We start from the raw sequence: 22,596 nt of genomic DNA, 5'->3' as shown, positions 1-22,596 counted from the left end.
AACAGCCAGAAACACTGTATCTTCTCAATGAATCTAGTGTATCCAATCACAATTCTCAACGTTCGCCAAGCTTCAAGAACTTGACTATCAATATGAGCTTGAAAGCCGAGATCTATGTACATTTAAAAACCTGACAGAGCTCAGAGCGCTTCAAGCGAATGACAAACTGAGAATGAGAATGATTTTCAGAGCTGGAGGTTTGGAGTTGACGTTGAGCAGGAGAGAGAGAGATAATTTAACCGCCGCAGGCCGAGAGCGGGGAAAAATATGTATCAAGACCAAGTATTGTAAAGTATGTCAATTGCGTTCGCTGGTTGTTGCGTCGTAACATTCGTCGCAGAGTTGTGTTTCTTGACTGAAGAAATTATGGTACATACGGGGGTCGGAAACAAGTTCTTAGTTCTACTGGTGTAAGCTGGTGTAAGTGAGTGTAAAGTTGCAGAGGCCGGTTAATCCGAAAAACGTTTTCCATTCGAGAATATCCGACAAGCTCCTTGGGGAAGCAGCATCGTGTGGGCTGCAGGGTAAGAGAAGACTACTAGCGAAACTATACCTAACTATACCCAAAATCGTATAAGTAGCCCAGACGACCTCAGAGGACGCGCAAGGACTTCTAGAAGAGCTGGTCCACGTTTTACCTTGACCCTGAGGGTTCATTATCCTGATTTCGCGAATCATTATTCATAATTGAGGTGAATAATCCTACAGTATACTTACACAGACAAATACTTACATGAACTTCCACTTGGAGTCATGTTACAAGAGAGTCGTTCCGATAAAGAAGAAATCTCGACTCTACTAACGTAGCAGTAGAGAGAATAGGGGGACTTGGGTACCAAAGAACGTGGATGCTGTCTGACGGTGTTCAAGTTTGTCGAGGATAAGAGACGTCGACCATGTACACGTCATGGACTAGTCTCTACTAGTCTGCTCTAGTGTACCGCGCGGCCGCCCCGTAGCGCTGCTCCAAAGGCAAGCGAAATCGAAACAACTCGTTTTGTAATTGATGGGCTGGGCACTACTGGAGATAATTATCAGTCAATTTCAACCGCCGCGTCCCATTGAGGAACAGCCGGGGTGGGCCTTGGTGGGCCGTAAGGGTCCAGGGATATATTACCTACATATGGACGATTGTTTCTTGATAAGACTCCGAGAAAGAGGTTTGTGATAGATAGAACAAATGATTAGCCCAATCTGGCTTAATGTGAAGAAAGGCCTGCCCCACCTGCTCGGAAAATTCAAGAAGTCTCATAGACATCTCAACAAGTGCATTTTCAGCTTACCGCTTATAAAGAGAAGAAAGAACTGAAATTTCACTATCCCGCTGCGAACTCTCCAATGTCTAAGCGTTTGGCCAATCTCTTCGCCTCTCCCTCGAAAGAGGAACTTAACGCGTGCTGGGAGCTCTGCCGGTTGAACAACAATATGGGTTGTTGGACAACATGGATACCCACGGGTTAGTTCATATCGACGTTCCCTCATTCGTGTCTGACTCTGGTTCCACGCTTAGCTTGGGCTCTGGCAATGGTCTATCATGCCCAACCTCAGATACCCGGAGCTCTGGCATTGATGTGGGCAGCGAAATACTTCGTGTTATGTTCTGGTATCAAATCGTTGGTGAGTGGCATATTCAAAATATAAAGTCGAACACACCTGAAATGTCTACGCCATTCAAGATAATGACGATCGACGACATCCTGGATCATGGTGAGCCTCAGGAAAACGACTTGGAATTGAAAGTTTGTTAATGTTTCGCCAGACATTGATGTTATGGTTGTCCGCACGAAAAATCGTGCCATCCCAAGAGGCGCAATTTCCCTGGACCGTGCCTGGCTATTCTTTGGTCTGCAGGTGGTACTCGGTGTTTGTCTTGCTCAAGCCCTCTTGGACCCTGTCTCGTGAGTACTTTCAGTATATCCTGAACCTAAGTTATTAAGGATTAAACGCTAGACGTCGTTTCGCTGCCGCTGCTGCGCCGTTGTTCGTAATTTATCCCACCTGCAAGGTGAGTCGTGCGCCACTGCTTTTTATTAGTGGCTGATGAGGCTGAATTTCTTTTGCTAGCGATGGATGTATTTTGCTCCTGTCACCCTGGTAAGTCGAATCAGTAAATGGATGGGTGTGTATAGTTTGAAATCTCACGTTCTAGGGTCTCATGTTCACCGTTGGCGTCTTCATGGGTTGGAGTACTTTGAGCCTCACCAAGCAGCTACCATACGAAATCCTTATCCCTGTCTACATTGGAGGATGTTGCTGGGTTTGGACTTACGAAACGATCTATCAGCATATGGTGAAACAGCTTTCCAGAATTTCGTATTCCGATTTCTGACTATGGTCATTCAGGACAAGGTTGACGATGTCAAGATCGGAATTCGTTCTTCAGCTTTGCTGTGCGGTCGCTATACGATTCCCGTATGCTCAACGACCGCGATTGCATTCTTCGGTCTGTTGACATATGGAGGGTATCTCAACGGCCATAGTTATCCCTTCTTCGCTGGAGTTTTGTTAGCCGCGGCGCTGCTCATGTCGAAACTTCTACGCACCGATATTGAGTGCCCTGCAGACTGCAGGGACTTTTTCCTGCAAACACCCCTGATAGGGCAGATCATCGTCGGAGGGTTCGCGGCGGATGCTGTGATAGCGCGAATCTCGAATGGCATAGCTCTTTGAGCATGCTACAAGTGAACCATTTAGGCCGTTGAATTCCACCATTCGTCGATCTCAGTAATGGTGTGTCACACTCGTCTCTGTTGTTGTTGTAAATCCCCTGTACGAAGTCTGGCACTAGTCCTGTACACGACCTGTACGATCCATGCTTTCCCTGTGTAGTTACGTAGTTGTTGTATCTTGTGATGAACCGTTACGATTCTGTCTAGAGGCAATGAAAATCATGAAAGTTTACGAAAACACTTGCATTGGTAGAGAATGAGTGAAACTGGAAGCTCGATAATGGGACAACCAGTGATTTGTCATACTCATCCAAGTTGCAATGAAACAGAAAAGGATAAGGTACTGAAAAAATAGAGAACTGAAATAAATATCGAAGTAATACCTCAACCAATTACCTTCGACCCCAGCCTCCCCAACTGAACGGGTTGAGATACGCTCCAGACTTTGCAGGATCCGCCTTGAAAACAGGAGGATCGATTCTCCTCTCCTTAATCGCAGCCATAACGTCTTTTATGAGCTCAAACTCATCGATCAGTTTCGTTGGCGCGACCTGTTTCCCGCGGACGATCCTCAATAACGTCCGTCTTGAGATCAGATAGATCCTCTGTTCCTCGTCAAGCCCAGCCTTCCGCAAATTCTCTTTAACGTTCCGTCGAGTGACAGAAATGTACTCATCCTTGGCATCAGCATCAATACGTGTTCTGCGTGCTTCGCGTTCTTTCGACCGAACATCCTCCTCATCTTCACTCTCATCCTCATCTAGCGCCTCCCTCATCTCATCCGCTATGGCCTTGATATGTTCGTCTGATTTGCTCCGAACGATGAAGGAAGGGATATTGAACCTTTTACAATTCTCTAATATTGTGATGTCTGTATCAACAAAGCGAGAGTCGAAAAGGACGATGATAGCATCGAAGATGTATAGCCCTTGTTTGACGAAGTAATCTGAATTGCTGACATTGGTGGTACCCGCTCCGGGAATATCAAACCATACGAATTTTGAACGGTCAGGATGAGGATCCTCGTATCGACCAATGGTACGAGTGGTTTCAACGACGCCCGTGGCAGCAGCACTAGCAGTACCCTTGCTCACACCACGGAAGGCGTTGATCAACGAGGATTTCCCGCTCCCTGCCACACCAGCAATAGCAAAATGCAGTCGACCCTCGACGTACTGTCGGTCGCGCTTGGTCTGCTCATGCTCTGCACGCGTGGGCTCATGTACAGGTTGCAGTTCAGCTAGCTGGGCTTCCCGCCTGCGAGCCTTAGCGAGCTCCTTCTCTGTTTTCTCCCGCTCCGCTTTGAAGGTTCGTAATTGACCCTCGGTCTCCTCTCCCGTTAGGCGGGCCTTCTCCTCCAGCTTCTCGAACTTCGCTCTAGCTTCTTCAGCTTTCAAAGCTGCATCCCTCGCGGAACGTTCGCGATCCCTGAATTCTTCCGCTGAGAGGACTGCGTTCTTCCTTTCCACTTCCGCTTCATCTCGAGCGCGCCGTTCGTTCTGCGCTCGATACTCAGCTTCTTCCATTGCTTTCCGTGCCTTCTCCGCAGCGTGTACAGCGTCGTCTCTAGCTTTCTGCGCCTTTTCTGCCTGCTTGGCATGATCTGCCGCCTCTTGCTCTGCCTTGATCCGCTTTTGTTCGGCCTCTCTATGCTGTTCTTCCGCCACTCTGCGTGCCTCCGCTTCCTGATCTAACTGCGACTGCAGAGCGATGAGATTCTTCTGATGTTCCTTTTCCTGGCGAGAACGGGCATTTTCGTCGGCCTCCGCGCGCTTTTCAGCTGCTTTTTGTAAATTCTGAAGTTCTTCTTGGTGCTTCTTATCCATGGCCTGCACAATGGGATTGCGACGAATGGTACGTTCGTTGATTTCGTCAACATCGGCTTTGGCTGCTTTCGACTGCTTGTTTCCCATTGTAGACTACTGAAAGTGATAATCAAAAATCAATATCTGCTCGAAAGATAGACTGGTGAATTTATACGTGGATGAATTCTTACCAAGGTGGATGCAAAGAACAAATTCTACGGTCGCTTTGAGGCTTGAACTCAGAAGTTAGGAAGTGGCGAATATGCATCGAAAACTGTGCGAACGGTTCATAAGCCTCAGCTGCCGCAAAAACGTTTCAAGCGTGCCACTCACATGAGGATGTACGCCGTTTATCGACCATCCACAATCCTGTCGCGACCGTAAGATCGATCATTCGAAAATTGGGGTGCTTGATTAACATAGGGTTACCTGTAGTATGTAGACTACTGAGGCTGGGAGTCCACATAAGGCTGTGAGTCCAACATAATACATGCCCAGATTAGCCGGGAGGACGTCCAACATATGCCAACACAGGATTTTGCGAGAGGGGCTCGAGGCGACTTACAGCTATCCTTCGATAACGAAACGTGGGCTGGCGTCACTCATCTCTCCGAAATCCGAAACCCACGAGAGCTTTCGGATACAATCGGAAACGCCCGGCTGAGAGTGCGCGGCGAAGAAACGAGAGGTAACAAAATCGCATGCCGTGCAACTGATGCATTCTGGCGTGAAGAAACATCGTCATTACTTGAAGAAAGACCGGCGAGATATCGGCTTCATCTTTGAATTCAAGGTTAGATAAAGTCTCCCCGGCAGCCATATCGGTACAAATTGAAGAGTCCAGATAATCGGTGAACGAATCAAGATAACAAAGCCGCATTCTGGATATTGAGAACCTCAGGACTTCCGGTCAGGCTGAACACCGAACCAAGGTGAAGACCGTGATGTAGTCCGCATTGAGGACATAAGTCTTCTCTTCTCTTGTGCAAACAGAAACGGAATCCAGTTTCAGCGAGTTCGAATCGAAGTCGTGCGTAGCCTTTAGATACTTTTCGATGTAGATGCTGCACAATGATGTTCAGGATACGTGGATACTGAGAGATATTATGCTCGTTCCCGTCTATCGATAGATCCATGGTAGGTCGACCTCCATAAACAGGCCTGGGAACGAACCTAAAGGGATACAACGTACATGAATATACAATCTGTCCCTCAAGATTCAAGCCTAAGACCCAACCATCCGTCTATACGGAGCCTCAAGAACCCTATGGTTTGACGAGCTGAAAGGAAAAGAACCTGTTTCCGAATGCGGAGATTTATTCTAACTTTCCTTGAACCTGTACTCTGTGGCAAGCTGCTCAGAATCAATTCTGACAAGTGATGAAATTTACTAACCGTAAATTGCACTAGTACTTACATCTACTTAGAGCGCGACTGATGGTGGCCATAAAGAAAAAGTTGTTTCGGCGCTTATTTGACGCCATCATCTTTACGGGGCCGTTTTCACCCATTTCACTGTCAGTGTCAGCTCTTTTCTCAACCAAACCATGCAATGAATCAGTCCACCAGGACAGATTAGCCTCAGCAGGTATTATGCTACTCGACGAATATAAACGCTGGAGAGGGTAATTAAATTGGAGGCCATTGGAGGCTGTATATTCGTTATCCGAGTGATTTTCTCGCTGCTACCTCCTTTGTCTTATGAGGTCTTATGCTTACGATTGCGGCTAGATTAACCTGGTTCAACTTTCGCCCTACCATGATCAACGGCCATTGATTATGACCGATGAATCGTAAGCAACGTTTTGGCTTTTCGAACTCCTTGAAAAAGTCAAACCTTCCTCGTAACGACGTTGGATTGGAACCAGGTAGAATACAGAATTTGTAACCGGAAACAGAGCTTGTGTAGTCGTCGAGGATCGGGTTCGGACAGTGGCACTTGTACGTTTTTTGGTTCGCGTCATAGAATACTCATGAAGCCTATAGGTGATATTTAACGGACATTTCAATCTTCTGATACGATCTTCAAAGATTGGATCAACATAAGAGGAAGAAACCATTCGTAACAGAGGAGAGGTGCTCACCGCTACGAGTATCCTATCCAGTCACCAGACCGAAATCGTCGCGCCACCATGCGTCTTATGTAGCAGCAGCGTCTATGTATGACGGTAATCTTTCTTAAGCTGCCTATTGTCCAATGTTCAATGGGCTCACAAGGTATTTCCTGTCATACCTATACGTGAGTTCATTTATTCACATGAGCAGGTTAAACTGTAATAAAATGCTACACAAGTTCCAAGTTTTTGCTTCTGGTGGATGCTCGTGAATGCTCGTGTGAGGTTGGTCGCCTTCTTAACTTTTGTGTTCCGACTGTGATTGTTTGCAAGTCCTCTGATATATTCGGGTATTTTATCGTATAGGCTTCAGCTGCCTGAGAAGGGCTGAGAACGAAACGCGTCCGATGGACACGCTCAATCACGTGTGAAATTTCATTCGTCATCGATACCCTTTGGGAATCCAATTCCAAACGCTACGGATCTTGCGTTGCTATAAACATAGACATGACTTGGACAATTCGCAATTGTTTCCCCTTTTCTTTGACCACTCACATTCTCTCAACATCACGTTTGCCGGTGAACGAATTAGACGCAGCTACAACGCGAAATTTGCAGAATTAGTTCTTTACTGAATACCCACAAAGTTTGTCATGGAACTATATCGTACAAGATCCATTCCTTATCTAACTTTTGCGGTTATGAAGGATTCTACGATACACGACCAGAATTACCTCACGAGTACGTTTCCATTGCAGATGGGATAAAAGAACCATCGCTCACGAGTTTACCATAAAGAATGATTCTGGAACTTCTATCATCACTATCCCGCACAACAGTCTTGCTCCTCGCCGGGCTATCTATAATCCTATACATCATCAGTCAACGCATCAAAGCGAGCACCTCCCTCCCTCTCCCTCCAGGACCTCCCGCTGATAGTATTTGGGGGAATAGTTTTGACGCTGCATTGTGAGATGTTCCTTTTATGTCATTCACTCTGATGCTCATCCTCGGATATCTAGCTGTTACCGTAGATTCGAATTATGGACACAAGAATACGGCCCGGTATTTTCGCTCAGGCAAGGCATTCCGGGTCAGAAAACGCTCAGATAGTTCTTCGTCCTCATGCTGATTATCGATACATAGGCTTTGGCGGAACTCGAACAATCATTATTGGTCGGCATCGAGCAGCAATTGAAATCATGGAAAAGCATGGCGCAGACATTTCTGACAGACCTAATTCCGTCGCAGCTGGGGATACTCTTAGCGGCGGCATGCGGATCTTGCTCATCAAGAGCGGTGACAAGTTCAAGAAGCTTCGAAAAGCGTTGCAGTCGCACTTGCAACCCAAGTCTATCGCGTCTTATCATCCTATTTTAACGCAGTCAGCTCGGCAACACATGTTTGACATCATCGAAGAACATAACGCAACGTCTAAAGGTACCAGCTCCTTCGTATCCACTCGACACCAGGATCATGCGCGACGATATGCCGCCGCCGTCGTAATGGCTCTCGCTTATGGCAAGGTTCCTCACAGCTACGAAGATCCCGAAGTTCAGGCTGTTAATCGCTGTTTGACCCGGCTCGGGTATGCTATGCGCCCAGGTGCATGGAAAGTCGATGTCTTACCGTTCCTCAAGTACATTCCCGGTTACCTGAATGAACTCAAAGTCGGACACAAGGAGGAATTAGGCCTTTTCAAGAGCCAGCTCCAAGAAGTCAGAGAAAAGCTGGTGCGGACCGTCACGCTACATCGTTTCTAGGTTCTGAATATCTTCTTTCATAGGCCCGTAGAGAAGAGATTCCAGCCTCTTTTGGTAAATATCTTATTGAAACGCAACCAATGCTGGGACTATCTGATGACGAGACCGCGTATCTCGCCGGAAGTATGTTTGGTGCAGGCTCAGACACCTCCGCTAGCGCAATCAGGTGTGTTTTCAATTATCGACTCTGCTCAGTGCAGTGAGCTGTAAAGTGATTGTTTACATCAGTGTTGCATTGATGGCGGCGACTTGCTATCCCGAAGCTCAAAGGGTTATCCAGGATGAGCTTGACAGCGTCATTGGTCGAGGAAGACGTGAGATTAGATTCGTTTTTCAAGCTCATGATCATTCGACTAAGTCTTGCTTACAGCTCCGACTTTCTCTGACCAAGATTCTCTTCCGCAAACTATGGCTTTCGTGCACGAATCGTTTCGATGGAGACCAGTGACTTCAGGTGGGTTTCCGCATAGAGCGACAAAAGATGTTATTTGGGTACGTAGCAGATGATTATCTCGCTCGTCACTCTTTATTGATCTATGGACCGGCAGCAAGGTTACTTGATCCCGAAAGGATCTACCGTTATAGGCAACGTGTGGTCTATTGGCCGGGATCCTGATCTGTTCCCTGATCCGGAGAGGTTTGACCATACAAGATGGATTGCAACGAATGAGAAAGGTCAAGTCAAACTGAGGGATGATTTGAAGAGTTATCCGTTTGGGTTTGGGAGGAGGTGAGGATGGCTGTCTTCTTTTCCACCACCCGACTCATGCTTTTCTTCCTATCTATGCAGAGTTTGTCCAGGTCAACACATGGCTACTGCGTCGACATTTCTCAACCTTGCCCTCGTTCTGTGGGCCTTCAACCTCACTTCCGATGTCAAGAAACCTATTGACACGTATGCGTTCACTGAATCGGCAAATGCGCATCCGATGCCATTCAACATAGTCTTCACCCCTCGGGTGTCGGTAAAGCAGGGAGATCGCGAGGAGAAGGGATGGGAGATCTTAAAGGAGGCGTTCGAAACATATGGATTCTAGTTGAGTAAGGGTCGCATGGATTCAGAGTACTGTAGGTTAACAGTGGAAGACAAAGAAAGCCAAATTGTAATAATGTTTTGTACGATCATAATAGCACCGGTTCACAGCCTTTCACAGTCAGCTCGTAAACTTGTGCGAGATCATACACTAGTACTGCAGGGATTCCATAGATAATGTTTCTACAAAATTTCCAGGACAAGAAAGATGCAAAAATGACAACTTCCGACGCGTCTCAGGCACTGGGAACCGGTATGGTACTGTCATATTCGCGTATTTCATGTCTCATGCACTCGGAACCGCGATGGTACTTATCATGCGAAAGCAGCATGTGGACATGATTGTTTTCGAATTCAACTCTGTTTCCCTCCGTTGACAATTATTCTGAAACGTTACATAGGAATCGTGAATCCAAACTATCTTTGATCCTGTTCCACGGTTTATCTGCTAGAACCTGCTAGAATGTCCCATGAACAGATAACTATCCCTGCGCACGCATGAAAATAACGGCCATCACGACGAGATCTATGGAGAAGATTTTAGAAGACTTCTCCAATAAATATGTGGGGTAGCATGAGCACTTGTCTTATCAGATAGCTATACTTAAACAACTGCTCGCGGGACCGATGGGAATACACGAAAGGTACCGAAAATAGCCAGTAATTCAGTTGTACTGCTCACTCTGGTTGACCAGTCGTTTGACTCCGATCATGCTACGCGATGGCTGAGGAGTTATGCGTATTGTGCTATTCGAGGAAGATTTTCTGCGGACACGAAGAGCACAAGAATCGTTCATACAAATGTACATTCAGGCTATGTTTTTCGCTAAGATTCCAAGCACAATTTATTTTTAAAAATGGAAGGACGACTTTTGCTTTCTTCGAAGACTTCACTTCTCGTCGGTGGAGCTGCCCGAACTAGCATCGATTGGACGCGAAGCTGCCTCTTCGCGACGGATGCGGCGAGCGCGACCAGCAGAAGACTCGTATCCGAAAAGAGTCGCTCGGCCCTAGAAATTGGAAGCGGTAAACTAAATATGAGAAGGGCATGGAAAATGCGACTTGCCTCTTGAAACTTCATGATAATCAAAGTGACAATGACCGCAAGCCAGTAGAATACATAGCTCAGTACAGAGCCCAGAGTGGCGCTGTTGGTCCACCCGAATATAGCGTTGAAGATGGACCAGCCAGAGTTGTCGAGATTATCTTCCGGGTTGCAACAGTCCAGATGCCAGATGTTCCCTTGAACTCGGAATGATCCCGGGCCATCGCCTCCAGAATCATCGACATCTGCGCCAAGAAGATCATTGAAAGCATTTTCCTGGAAGGCCCAAACACCACGAGAGAATAGGCCAGCACCGATAAGGAGCAGCAAGTTTGTCATTGCGATTAGGAAGATGCTTAACGCTGTTCGGGACTTGATACACAGTTATTTAAGCAAAAAAAAAGACGTTGACTCACTGGTTCGGCTACCAAATTGGTAGATCAGGAATCCGACAATTAGACCACAAACGAGGCCGACAATTGCAGCGATCGGGATTGCGGTGGCGGGTTGACCAAGAGAAACCCCTCCAATGAATATGACGGCCTCGAGACCTTCAACAAGTTTAGCAGTAAGCATCAAAAAACGAGGTAGACATACCTTCTCGCATGACAGTGATCATAGGAAGGATAAGAAGAACCCATTTACCGGCTTTTCCGTCTTTGTCGCCCTTTGTACGTCCATCGAAAGCCTTTTGGAGCTTGAGACGCCATTTGGCTTTGGCTACATAGATACATTTGAATATATAAGGTTCGAAAGTCACTGTCGAAATTGTACATGCCTCGATCCATTTTGAGCATGCTCACACCCATTACGAAAATCATGAGGGACGCAATAACATCGAAAATGCCTGCATGGAAGTAAGCTCAAGCCCAAATGAAGCTTAGCGAAATGGGAGAACTACCTTCCCAAAGTTCTTCGGTGTTAGCCCATAGGTTTGCAGCTTGCGTGAACCATACGGCGATGAAACTGAAATCAATAAGTCGCTGTACACGGTCTAGCACAGACCCTAGATACACACGCAGCTCCAACAGACAACGCGATGAGCAATCCTATACCTGCACCTGCGAAAATCTACCTCGAATACTAAGGTAAACACAAAGGTCGTCGTAATCCTGATGTAGCCTACTACGAACCTGGATACGCAATTTGCGAATGAGACGGCGGCGTTGTACTTCCTCGTCTGCCGCAACAGCAAGATCTTGTTCCGGACTGTCTTGTTTGGATTCATCAGTGGTAGAGGTAACCGTGCGCTCTTGAGCGAAACGTCCTGGATCTTCGTATACAATTTGTTCGGCGAGCCCCAACAGGACGGAGACGATGATTGCAGCTTCCAAAGTTTCACGAAAAGCGATGAAGAAAATGGGCACAGAGAACAAGTTCTTCGTCATTATGTTATTGGCTAGGGAAGGTGGGGCGCGAAGAGCAAGTGTGTTTAGACCCCATTGGTATATTTAAGGTATGAAGCGCCGCGGCAGGTTTAGGAGTTGAAAAGAAGGAAGATCTAGATTCCTTTCTCAAAGATAACGTATGGCAGGCGTATAAGGGCTGTGTCTTTGAAGTTCAAATATCGGATAAACGTCTTGTTGTGAACCAATCGTGAGGCGAGAGGGCCATCTCGATTTTCGCCGTTGACATGGTCGCGGTGTAAAAAAAGAAATTCAATTGAGTTGTTATCAGCACATGTCACTATCTGATATGATCTAGCCCCATATCAGATAAGATATACGTAACTTCTTTTTCTTCCACATTTCTGTTGTCTTTTGCATGATTCTTTCAAGGTTCTCCTGCCTTAAATCGACTCCAAATAACCACGGAATGGAACACGCTGCAGTATGCATCATGAACTCTCTAATTTTTCTCCGACTTCTTCCAAATTTCTTCCCTGGATTGACCCATCAACCAATCCTACCGCGTACGGACCTCCCTGTTTGAATTTCTCATCAGGTCCTTCTAGATCCATGATCTATTTCGAACAAACTAGGTCTGAATCGGGATAGGGGATATGTAAACGAAGCTAATAACGAGATTCTTTGCTCCAGTACCTCCCCAGTTCTGTTCGGCTTCCCCCCCAGCAATGCAGCCGGCGTCTGTCTTTCTTCTGCTGACCTCCCTCGTTTCGCCAGCTCTCGCTGGAGTTCAAGAGCTCTGGTGGAACATCACCTACGTCGAGAACGCTAATCCTGATGGACTCGCTGACCGTCGCGTTATTGGAGTCAACAACACTTGGCCGTAAGTTCCTTGTTCATGAGCCGGCATATGATAATCTCACCAAATTCTAGCCCACCTCCCATAGATGTGAACTCGACGGATTCGCTGATAGTACATATGACGAACTCTCTAGATGCTTTAACCAGTCTTCATCACCATGGAATGTTTTTTAACAAGTCCTCATTTATGGATGGTGCAGTAGGTGTATCGGAATGGTAGGCCATCGTCTGATACTTGGTATATGCCCCCCTGATTCTGATATAGTGGGACTCCTCCTGGTGGTACGTTTGATTACGTTGTACCCATAAACTCGTCCGGTCAATGGGGAACCTACTGGGTACATAGTCATGCTGGGGTAAGCGAAAACATGACCGTAGATACCTGATACATATTCACTCGCATTTTCTAGGGACAATACGTGGACGGGCTCCGGGCCCCATTGGTGCTTCATCCACCAACGGAAGTGCATTCGTATGACGAGGAATTTACTATCATTCTCGGCGACTGGTACCACACAGAACACAACGTTCTTCTACAGCAGTTCATCAATATCGCAAATCCCGGTGGTGCGGAACCTATCCCAGGTAAGTACCACTCATAGTCGATCAGGCAACCTGTGTCTAAACTTCAGTCGTAGATTCTGCATTGATCTACTTCGCTCAAAATGCCTCGTATCTTGGCCCAATTTCCGGTACCAGTCCATCTGCAGTCACCTCCGCCGTTGGTTTCAACGAGAACTCTACGCTTCCTTTCCAACCTGGCAAAACCTACCGACTGAGAATCATCAACACTTCCGCTTTCTCAATGTTCTACTTCTGGATCGACGGTCATGATATGAGAATCGTAAGTGCGGTCTACTTTCGCATATCATGTAGTAACATGCCTTCAGATTGAGGTCGATGGTACAGACACCGAAGAATATCCGATTTCTCTAATTAGTCTTGCGGTGGCTCAACGCTACTCAATTCTGGTTACTGCACGGAATGATACATCGTCGAATTGGGCCATCCACGCCAATTTTGACACGGACATGTTTGACACTGTTCCTGATACCCTTCAACCCAGTAAGCATGTTTCCGCCATCCTTTCATGTCTGACGAAAATCTCGTTTCCCAGATATCACATCATCTATCACATACTCCTCCTCCGCGTCTATCACTGACAGTGGCCCCGTCGACGCATACTTTGCGGTGGACGATACTCAGCTAGTGCCTATCCAGCAAATTGCTGCACCCGACGCTACCAAAACAATACAGCTAGTTGCTGCATTTGATACCATGGATGATGGTACAAACCATGCCATGTTCAACGAAATAACATACAACTCCCCTCTCGTTCCCGCAATTCTTAGTGAAATGACATTGGGATCGAATGCGACTGTTGAGGAGGCCTATGGCCCGCTAAGCTTCGTTGTGGACCACTTGGACGTAGTAGACATAGTCATTCAGAACTCGGATACCGGGGATCATCCTTTGTATGTGTTTCTATTATGATTTTTGACTGTGCTCCTCACTTATGCAACGACTTTGGTGCAGCCATCTTCATGGGCACAAATCGATGATTGTTGGCCGTGCGACCGACTACACGTCTGATGATCCAACGCTCAATCCTCCAATCGCAGCCAACCAAACCAACCCAGTTCGCAGAGACACTGTGCTCATCCCTGCTGGTGGATCTGCTACTCTTCGTGTTGTTGCTGATAATCCTGGAGTGTGGTTCCTTCATTGTATGTCACTTTGTGCAATCGGTATATGGAATTATCTTAAACTTTGAACCAGGCCACATTGAATGGCATCTCGAAGTCGGATTAGCAATTCAACTTGTTGAAGCTCCGCTTCAAGCCCAACAGTATGCCGATACTGTTCCTCAAGCTTTGTCCGACCATTGCGAAGCCCTCGGAAAACCTGCTTCAGGAAACGCTGCTGGAATTGCGTCCGCCACCGACCTCACGGGTCTTCCTCTTGGCCCCTTCCCACAAAACAACGGATGGCATCCAAAAGGAATCCTGGCGATGTTTGGGTAAATTTTTTTAAAAATATGTCACACATAAATCTTAGGATTACTGACTCCTTATGTTTAGTTGTGTACTCACAGCCGTTATTGGCATGTTGACGGTCGCCTGGTATTCTATCATGGGTGGTCAAATTTCGGAAGAAGAGACGGAGCATGAGGTACGAGAGGCTATTGATAAGAAAGCAAAGAGGGGAAAATTGTTCGGACTGATTAAGCCAACTGCATGAGAGACCGATCCCATTTCACTGGCGTTCCACCTCAAAATGCTAGGTGACTTGAGTAATGCCTTTCTCTTGTTGTAATTAATGTACATCTTTGCGAATCATTAGCTATAGGATTTTTCCAATCAGTTGGGGCCGAGTTTCTTTTCCAACTCCAATAGATTGTCCACGGTTTGGAGGACGGTCTCCTCCAATTCCAGACCTTTAATTCCAAGGGCCTCCATCGCAATTGTCGAATCAATCCTCGAGATCGGCTTTCCTGCAACGGGGTCAACTTCCGGAATGGGAGGGAAACGATCAGCTAGCTCGGGCCTGGCTTTCACGATGATCTGAAGAATTTGGTACATGGTCGCAGGTCCTTTGGCGAACAAAACACGCTTCCCGTATGTTGCTTCCGAATCCAATGCTTTCACATGCACTCGCGCCGTGGAAACAACATCGCAGAAGATTGGGACGCTGTCTGGAGGAATTGTCTTTGAACCATTTATGAGGGAGTAGATGGCCATGTTGGATGCATTTAGTGATTTCAAGGATGAGATAGGGTGAATAACTGGGCCGTAGATGATCGTCGCTGGTATCCAACGGTTCAGTGAGCGGCATGAATACTATGCGTACATGACATACGATTGACTGAAGTAACCTTGACCTCGGGATGCTCCTTCGCAAAATCCCAGGCAGCCAATTCGGCGTATTTCTTGGATGTGATGTAGACCATAAAACCGGGCAAGGTTCCACTGGCGGCTTGTTCGTAGGTTATAGGAAGCCTAAAAAATTCGTAAAATTGAAGGGTTCAATGATTATGATGAAACCCTGACCAGTCATCGGGCCCATATGTGGTATCGGCGAAGAGGGCTAACGAGAGATGTTAAAATAAAAATTTGAAGGGGAGGGTACACTGATAACTGGTGATACTCACATTCTGGTCTGTTTGGTAGAGTCCCTACAGTGGAGGTCACTACGAATCGTTTGACGCCAGCCGCTTGCGCTGCACGAAGAATATTTAGGGTTCCATTGATTGCAGGATCCAAAAAATCCTTGGGATCACTCAAGTCCAGGGTGAACGGTGAAGCAGAGTGGATGACAGCGGTCACACCTATCACCACGGTATAAATGTTGAAGTGCACTGACTAGTGGCATATGTACCCACCTTTCAGGGCCTCAGTATAATCGCCTGTAACTAGGTTTGGCACGACGGACGTGTCAAACTTATCAGATGGAAAGACCTTTTTCAATTCCTCTGCCTTTGTTTGTGATCGGACAGTCCTTGAGGGAGTACGAGTAAAAACTCAGATATGTTCAAACGATGTCCATGACATACCCTCGTACGAGATATCCACTGTCCAACGCTTCCTTAACAATGTGAGCGCCAAGGAATCCATTTGCTCCAGTAACCTAGAACATCATGCATTGAGATGTAGAAGACGTGGAGGAAGAGAAGAAACGAACAAGAATTCGAGACATGCTAAATGAATGGGGTTGATAATTCCCTTCAACTTCAAACTTTACCCTTTTAACGAGAAAACGAATATGACTGTCCTACGTTCGGCCAAACTATGAATTCCGAACTCCTTGCTCAACTCAACATGTTGATTGGTGAAATGAGTTATTTGACTGTCAAACCCCAAGACATAGATCATCTCAATTAGAGGCCCGACTTCCGAGCCAGAGGTACTTGGAGGCATCTTGGCTGAGAATGTATATGTTGCATCATCATTTACGGAAGAACGACTGGCCCAGTGACTCTTTTTGTTGGAGCAGTTGCTTCTCGTGGCAGTGGGCAACTCACGCTTCTGTGTTGGCCCGCTTAGTCATCCTTAAATTTAAGCGCGCTCTGCCAAAAGTCTAAAAACAATTTCCGGTTGAGATAACTCTTGCTACAATCATTAGTTTCTTCGAATTGAGTGTCAGATGAGATAAAATAGTATATATCTAGGGCGTCTTGGAACAGATTTGCTTAATTCAAAAAACTGACACAAATTGTAATCAGTGCAGTATAGCTTTGATAACAAGATCTTGATATTTCGACAAATCCTTCCAAGACGCCCTCGGTATTGTTCTTCTCTCAATGATAGCAAAAAATTTCAAACCAAAAAGTGTTGATATGGGCATGAAATTTGAGATACAAAATTGGATGTGCAGAAGCGTCACATTCGCGTGACATCACGCGTTTCCGCTGCGTACTTTCAACAAAAAATTGTCTCCGAAACTGGCTTAGAGGCCAGGATTACCTCAATAGTGCCTCAGGTATGTTTTATAGGCTTGAAGTGATTATTTCTGTGGATTTGAAGAAAGGTTGCAGCTGAAATATATATTTTATGCTCGAAGACATTTAACTATTAAACTAACATCCAAATTGATAATTGTCCAACCACCACCTGGAAACTGCTACATGGATTGTAGCAGAGTTCTGGGAGGAAGAGGAGGCAGAGGAAGAGGGGTGATCTTGCATCTACATGGGTTTTGAAAGTGATCTGAGTAAACAATATCTTCATAATTGATGGACATATGTTCAGGCAATATGACAAATTAATTTTGGGAGGTACATGGCCGCGATGTTGTAGTAAACACTGGATAAAAGAGCAAATCGACGACGGACAGGTTTCACAGTGGCTGTGCTGCTTAGTCAGTGTTCAGCCTCTGGCGGAGCTTTGCCCACTGCCACTTCTCGTTCACATCGTCTATGAGGCGGTGATCGTAATTGCTCAATGCATCAGTGTCACGAATAGTCCAGATAGAAGTGGTCCGATAGTGAGCGTAACTCCATTCGGGCTGATATCCTTCTCCCCGAAATTCGAGCCCCTTGAATTGTTGAAGCGAGTCGTAATAATTGAATCAACTTTTCTCTCTTGGATGAAGGCTGTCGGCTTTTTGTTTCACATCGTGATTTGCGGAAAAAACTTCAGAAGCCCCCAGCAGCTTCAGTGAACATCATTGAGGCGTATGACACTGACGAATTTGACCGGCAAAACCTGCAACGTCTTCTCCTAATACGCATACATCAGAGTCCATAAAAATATGTCCTGGCGTCCAAGTGCAAAATTTGTTCCCTTGTGATCTTTACTTTACAATTTTCCAAAGATCTTTCTTTCGGTAGCAATTAGTTTGTACCCAATTTCTTTTCCAGCTCCAATAAACTATCCACGGTTTGAAGCACTGTCTCTTCCAAATCCAACCCTTTGACGCCAAGGACGTCCACTGCAATTGACGTATCGAATTTCGAGAATGGCTTTCCTGCGAGTGGATCTGCTTCTGGAATAGGAGATAGACGATCGGCAAGTTCTGGCCTAGCCTTTGCAATGATTTGAAGCATTTGGTACACAGTTCCAGGCCCCTTGGTGAAGATCACGCGCTTCCCATAAGTTGCCTTGGATTCGAGGGCCTTCACATGGATCTGGGCAGTAGAAACGACATCGCAGAAAACCGGAACAGTGTCAGGAGGGATGGCTTTGGAACCATTGATGAGCGAATAGATGATCGTATTGGAGGCGTTGAGAGACTTCAGGGATGAGATTGGATGGATGACTGGGCCGTAGATCACCGTGGCTAAGATGAAGACTGTTACACAAGATTCGTTGAACATTACGAATGAATGGTACACACGATTGATGACAGTCAAATTGATTTCAGGATGCTCTTTCGCGAAATCCCAGGCAGCCAGTTCAGCGTACTTCTTGGACGCGAGATAGACTACAAAGCCGGGCAATGTACCACTCGCTGCCTGCTCGTAGGTGAGAGGAAGCCTGGTAAAAGTGAACTGTGGGTCAAGTCGTGGACCACAATAAATAAGGGACAAAGTGTCTTACCAGTCATCGGATCCATAAGTGTAATCAACAGACATCACTAATAAGTATCGTTAATACAACGAGCCAAAGAATAAAAGCATCCCCTGCTTACGTTCTGGCTGGCTTAAAACGGTACCTACTGTGGATGTCACTATGATCCTTTTGATTCCAGCCGCATGAGCCGCTCGTAGAACATTCAAAGTTCCATCGATTGCAGGATCCAAAAAGTCTTTCTTGGGATCACTTACTTCTACGGCGAACGGCGAAGCTGAGTGTATGAGGGCGGTGACATCTACATAGATCACAGATGATTAGTTGAACGTCGCGAATTCACTGTCCAGAACCCACCTTTCAAAGCTTCGGTGTAGTCCCCCGCAATCAGATCTGGTACGATCACGGTTTCGAACTTTTCAGAAGGGAAGATCTTTTTCAGTTCATCAGCTTTTGCTGCAGATCGAACAGTTCTGGAGAGAGAGTTTAATGATTGAAAACTATGTCAAATTTCAACCGACGTACCCTCGAACAATATATCCATTATCCAATGCTTCTTTGACAATGTGTGCACCAAGGAATCCATTCGCTCCGGTAACCTAAAATAATACGCGTCAAAATGGAACGGGAGAAGTACAGTCAGAGAACGAACAAGAATGCGGGACATGGTAAACACTGGCAGATGAGCGTTTCGAAGCTTCGAAAACGTATTTATAAATAATGATGGGGTGTTAGTTCGGTGAACTTAGGAACCCCGAAGTAGCGATTGTCAGCCAGTGTTGGAAGATGATGACATATCAATTTGAGTTTGAAAATGGTGGGCGGCAGTCTCGGTCTATCGTAGCTGTTGCAAAGTTTCTTGGTCAAAGGACGAACAGATATAGGGCACGAGATATCCGAGGTCTCTCGGGGACTTTGAATATCACCATCTCCTCAATCGCAGCCTTCCCGTCCTGAGGTAGCCTGAAGCGAGGCTTATCTGACACTAGGTACCTGATTTATGAAGTGCAGATCTAGTTAATCCGCATAGAAGCTTCCCGTCAGAAAGAAAAGAAAGCTTACCGAGTATCCATGTATCTCTATGTATGTCCTGTTCTTGTGACATCTCGTTTCCGCTTCAGCTTATAGCGAACGTAGAAGGGCCGAGTTAAGGAGAGTTCTGGAGGATATTAGCAGCGAAAAGAGCGGAAAAAGGCCTGTGGAGGGGAAGAGAGAGGAAGAAATATGGCTCAACACGGTCAGCCTCTGTAGTGGTTCGTGAGAACAAGGCGCTAAAGGGCGCCAACATCGCCACAAATAGTGATATTCGAATTTTCTTGATATATATCTTATACCGAACTTCTCATTGACACTCTACCTCTCTCTACATTCAAGAGATTGAAGTCGTATACTTATGGAAACTTACCCAGCTGGTGCAATTGTGATTTTATTTTGTTATTCGCGAGCATTTTACATAGCCTGCGCGCGCATGCTTGGTAAGTCTCTTCAGGTCTCTTCTGTGTATATTTCACGGACTTACCACCTCATACGCCCAGTAAATCAAGTTAGTAGCCTTTGCCAAAGGGGGTGGTTTGGCTAAGGCTGTTGTCATAGAGTACCACTATCTACCTATAGCGGAATAAAAGCTGGATATTTCATATAAACTCAGTAGTACTCTAACTTACATACACACTATATATATGCCATTGTATTCAATTCCCGACCTTGAGAAATTTACCCGACGTACACTTCCCGACGCCCGTACCCTGTGTACTTTCTGAGGCATAATAACACTTGCTACTTAAGGTACTACTTCTTTATCGTGGGCTTTACGTATATAAGTCATTGTTCCTACTAGGTAGTATTTGTAGGAGGGAGGACCAGCATTGGAGCTCGACGACGGTGTTCAGAAATGCGGACCGTGAGCGCTTATTTGCTGCCTCGTTGTTGTTGACAGCGAGCTCAAGGCAGAGCAATAGTGCAGACTGCCCTCGGACCTTGCGGGAACAGCTGGTAGTATATCTGAGCACCTCTTTGTTATCTGACTGTATTTAAATCATAGTAGAACGTTAGTCCACAAGCTGATCTTTGGTTAAGAGCTTGATTATATGTGAGTTCATTGTACTAAATGTTGAGCTCGAGCATACAAAAATAATCTGTGAGTCCCTAAATTCTGGTACAGTGCTCTGCACGCATACACGTCCAGCATACTACAAAATGAGATATATTGCAACTATGTGAGTAGTAAGAAGGCATGTCCGAGTACTTAAAATCAATGACTGCATTGTGTTCACATCCGTAAAGGTACTAAAGATTGTACTGTAGCCTATATAACTGCAATATATGTCATTTTGTAGTATGCTGGATGTGTATGCGTGCAGAGCATTGTACCAGAATTTAGGGACTCACAGATTATTTTTGTATGCTCGAGCTCAACATTTAGTACAATGAACTCACATATAATCAAGCTCTTAACCAAAGATCAGCTTGTGGACTAACGTTCTACTATGATTTAAATACAGTCAGATAACAAAGAGGTGCTCAGATATACTACCAGCTGTTCCCGCAAGGTCCGAGGGCAGTCTGCACTATTGCTCTGCCTTGAGCTCGCTGTCAACAACAACGAGGCAGCAAATAAGCGCTCACGGTCCGCATTTCTGAACACCGTCGTCGAGCTCCAATGCTGGTCCTCCCTCCTACAAATACTACCTAGTAGGAACAATGACTTATATACGTAAAGCCCACGATAAAGAAGTAGTACCTTAAGTAGCAAGTGTTATTATGCCTCAGAAAGTACACAGGGTACGGGCGTCGGGAAGTGTACGTCGGGTAAATTTCTCAAGGTCGGGAATTGAATACAATGGCATATATATAGTGTGTATGTAAGTTAGAGTACTACTGAGTTTATATGAAATATCCAGCTTTTATTCCGCTATAGGTAGATAGTGGTACTCTATGACAACAGCCTTAGCCAAACCACCCCCTTTGGCAAAGGCTACTACCTTGATTTACTGGGCGTATGAGGTGGGACTTACCAAAGACTCCAGGTAACGCGGCCTTCAAGCTAGGACACCCGCAAAATAGGACCGAACACTGTCATCCCATCACTCCTTCGATGATGACTTGCTGCTAAAAATTGATCTCCTTATTATACAGGAATCAATAGTAGATAGATAGTATGTTTACACCGAACTACGTTACTGACCGTATTAATCCACTGCTGATTCACTGTTAGATTACCTGAAACTCCGAATTCGGAGAGTAACCCAGGAACCTGATGTTCAGCTCTCGCAGTAATTTAAAGAGCTGAACATCGTTTCCAATGCAGTAATTCACCGATATGTACACATCATTATCGCGTGCACGATTCAAATGGCTCCAAATTCGTTTCCAGTTTGTTCTCACCCATGTAAGCACGAATCAGCGGACCTCTATTATGAATCAGATTGTCATCAAGTTCAGGTGCTCCAGTATGCTCGCTAGTAATATACATAGCTCTCAAATCCTTGCACGGAGACCACGCCCTAGCCAAGCCCACTTAGGAGAGAAAAGAGGTTCGCCCTCATAGAGGTACAGTTCCCGGTCTGCTCAAACCACTCCGTGTATATTGCACTGCAAAGTAATAAATAAGCTGCTTGTGTTCACCGAACCGGTCTTATGTAAAAGCCATAATTTCAATTTTACTCATTCCTCTATAACATCTGATTGGATGAGATTAACCTGAACCTCATTGTTCGTTAAAGAAAGGACCCCACTGTGACTGAGATTGACGATATATGTACACGGTCAATTGATGTGTTTAGATGCAAGGAACACTTACTGGCCAGGCTCACTGGACTCGATCTTGCCTACACAGACCCAGAAATATTTCAGATATGTACTGGCAAAGTTGTGATTGTATTCGAGTCAACTTGCAGCTCAGTGCCGCTTGGTCTCGGGTCATCATTTCGAGATACTGTAGTACATCCAGTCCTGCCTTGGATCGTTGATATCATAGCATATCCTGTTAGTCCGTGTAGTCCATCTCAGAATC

General features: G+C 45.8%; 7 protein-coding genes across 7 annotated transcripts; 3 read left to right on the top strand and 4 right to left on the bottom strand.

Annotated features, from left to right (window-relative positions):
- The first annotated feature begins 1,306 nt into the window (after positions 1-1,306).
- On the top strand, positions 1,307-2,866 carry C8R40DRAFT_422746 (UbiA prenyltransferase). Its single transcript, XM_046235024.1, has 8 exons — positions 1,307-1,456; positions 1,511-1,617; positions 1,677-1,707; positions 1,760-1,898; positions 1,951-2,005; positions 2,065-2,094; positions 2,150-2,290; positions 2,344-2,866. Exons 1-8 carry the CDS (start codon positions 1,339-1,341, stop codon positions 2,668-2,670), a joined length of 948 nt encoding a protein of 315 aa, XP_046083925.1. The 5' UTR covers positions 1,307-1,338; the 3' UTR covers positions 2,671-2,866.
- C8R40DRAFT_423071 (interferon-inducible GTPase-domain-containing protein) lies at positions 2,866-4,895 on the bottom strand. Its single transcript, XM_046235026.1, has 3 exons — positions 4,808-4,895; positions 4,666-4,748; positions 2,866-4,588 (listed from the first exon to the last, which is right to left on the bottom strand). Exon 3 carries the CDS (start codon positions 4,580-4,582, stop codon positions 3,062-3,064), a length of 1,521 nt encoding a protein of 506 aa, XP_046083924.1. The 5' UTR covers positions 4,583-4,588; positions 4,666-4,748; positions 4,808-4,895; the 3' UTR covers positions 2,866-3,061.
- Positions 4,896-7,327: 2,432 nt separating this feature from the next.
- Positions 7,328-9,328, top strand: C8R40DRAFT_1051543 (cytochrome P450; the record flags this gene model as incomplete). Its single annotated transcript, XM_046224712.1, has 8 exons — positions 7,328-7,497; positions 7,551-7,621; positions 7,675-8,261; positions 8,315-8,457; positions 8,520-8,605; positions 8,662-8,783; positions 8,840-9,021; positions 9,082-9,328. The coding sequence occupies 8 exons, from the start codon at positions 7,328-7,330 to the stop codon at positions 9,326-9,328; spliced, it is 1,608 nt and encodes a 535-aa protein (XP_046083923.1).
- Positions 9,329-9,968: 640 nt separating this feature from the next.
- C8R40DRAFT_422714 (Ftr1 protein) lies at positions 9,969-12,113 on the bottom strand. The gene is made up of 8 exons (XM_046235023.1): positions 11,503-12,113; positions 11,388-11,440; positions 11,271-11,335; positions 11,148-11,216; positions 10,967-11,089; positions 10,786-10,920; positions 10,391-10,731; positions 9,969-10,334 (listed from the first exon to the last, which is right to left on the bottom strand). Exons 1-8 carry the CDS (start codon positions 11,755-11,757, stop codon positions 10,215-10,217), a joined length of 1,161 nt encoding a protein of 386 aa, XP_046083922.1. The 5' UTR covers positions 11,758-12,113; the 3' UTR covers positions 9,969-10,214.
- Positions 12,114-12,443: 330 nt separating this feature from the next.
- On the top strand, positions 12,444-14,817 carry C8R40DRAFT_1051715 (Fet3 ferroxidase protein; the record flags this gene model as incomplete). The annotated part of the gene is made up of 10 exons (XM_046224724.1): positions 12,444-12,598; positions 12,649-12,792; positions 12,842-12,932; positions 12,987-13,161; positions 13,209-13,420; positions 13,467-13,641; positions 13,694-14,051; positions 14,113-14,303; positions 14,356-14,596; positions 14,658-14,817. 10 exons carry the CDS (start codon positions 12,444-12,446, stop codon positions 14,815-14,817), a joined length of 1,902 nt encoding a protein of 633 aa, XP_046083921.1.
- A 119-nt stretch (positions 14,818-14,936) lies between these two features.
- C8R40DRAFT_1071462 (putative cinnamoyl-CoA reductase) lies at positions 14,937-16,272 on the bottom strand (the record flags this gene model as incomplete). Its single annotated transcript, XM_046226335.1, has 7 exons — positions 14,937-15,382; positions 15,436-15,575; positions 15,627-15,663; positions 15,728-15,904; positions 15,959-16,074; positions 16,130-16,203; positions 16,258-16,272. The coding sequence occupies 7 exons, from the start codon at positions 16,270-16,272 to the stop codon at positions 14,937-14,939; spliced, it is 1,005 nt and encodes a 334-aa protein (XP_046083920.1).
- Positions 16,273-17,908: 1,636 nt separating this feature from the next.
- C8R40DRAFT_1071461 (NAD-P-binding protein) lies at positions 17,909-19,251 on the bottom strand (the record flags this gene model as incomplete). The annotated part of the gene is made up of 7 exons (XM_046226334.1): positions 17,909-18,366; positions 18,412-18,551; positions 18,615-18,651; positions 18,706-18,885; positions 18,942-19,057; positions 19,110-19,183; positions 19,237-19,251. The coding sequence occupies 7 exons, from the start codon at positions 19,249-19,251 to the stop codon at positions 17,909-17,911; spliced, it is 1,020 nt and encodes a 339-aa protein (XP_046083919.1).
- Positions 19,252-22,596: the final 3,345 nt, after the last annotated feature.

Source organism: Lentinula edodes, assembly GCF_021015755.1.
Source record: "Lentinula edodes strain Le(Bin) 0899 ss11 chromosome Unknown C8R40scaffold_29, whole genome shotgun sequence".
In the NCBI taxonomy this organism is placed as follows: Eukaryota; Fungi; Basidiomycota; class Agaricomycetes; order Agaricales; family Omphalotaceae; genus Lentinula; species Lentinula edodes.
This window is presented reverse-complemented; position numbering and strand designations above follow the sequence as displayed.

Bases quoted from the DNA above. Each gene is read 5' to 3' on its own strand.
- C8R40DRAFT_423071 (XM_046235026.1), bottom strand. From the start codon at position 4,582: ATGGGAAACAAGCAGTCGAAAGCAGCCAAAGCCGATGTTGACGAAATC.
- C8R40DRAFT_422746 (XM_046235024.1), top strand. From the start codon at position 1,339: ATGTCTAAGCGTTTGGCCAATCTCTTCGCCTCTCCCTCGAAAGAGGAA. The intron at 1,618-1,676 runs GTGAGTGGCATA...ACGCCATTCAAG, and splicing joins GTTCTGGTATCAAATCGTTG to ATAATGACGATCGACGACAT. The intron at 2,291-2,343 runs GTGAAACAGCTT...ATGGTCATTCAG, and splicing joins AAACGATCTATCAGCATATG to GACAAGGTTGACGATGTCAA.
- C8R40DRAFT_422714 (XM_046235023.1), bottom strand. From the start codon at position 11,757: ATGACGAAGAACTTGTTCTCTGTGCCCATTTTCTTCATCGCTTTTCGT. The intron at 10,732-10,785 runs GTGAGTCAACGT...AGTCCCGAACAG, and splicing joins CCAATTTGGTAGCCGAACCA to CGTTAAGCATCTTCCTAATC. The intron at 10,335-10,390 runs GCAAGTCGCATT...TCCAATTTCTAG, and splicing joins TTATCATGAAGTTTCAAGAG to GGCCGAGCGACTCTTTTCGG.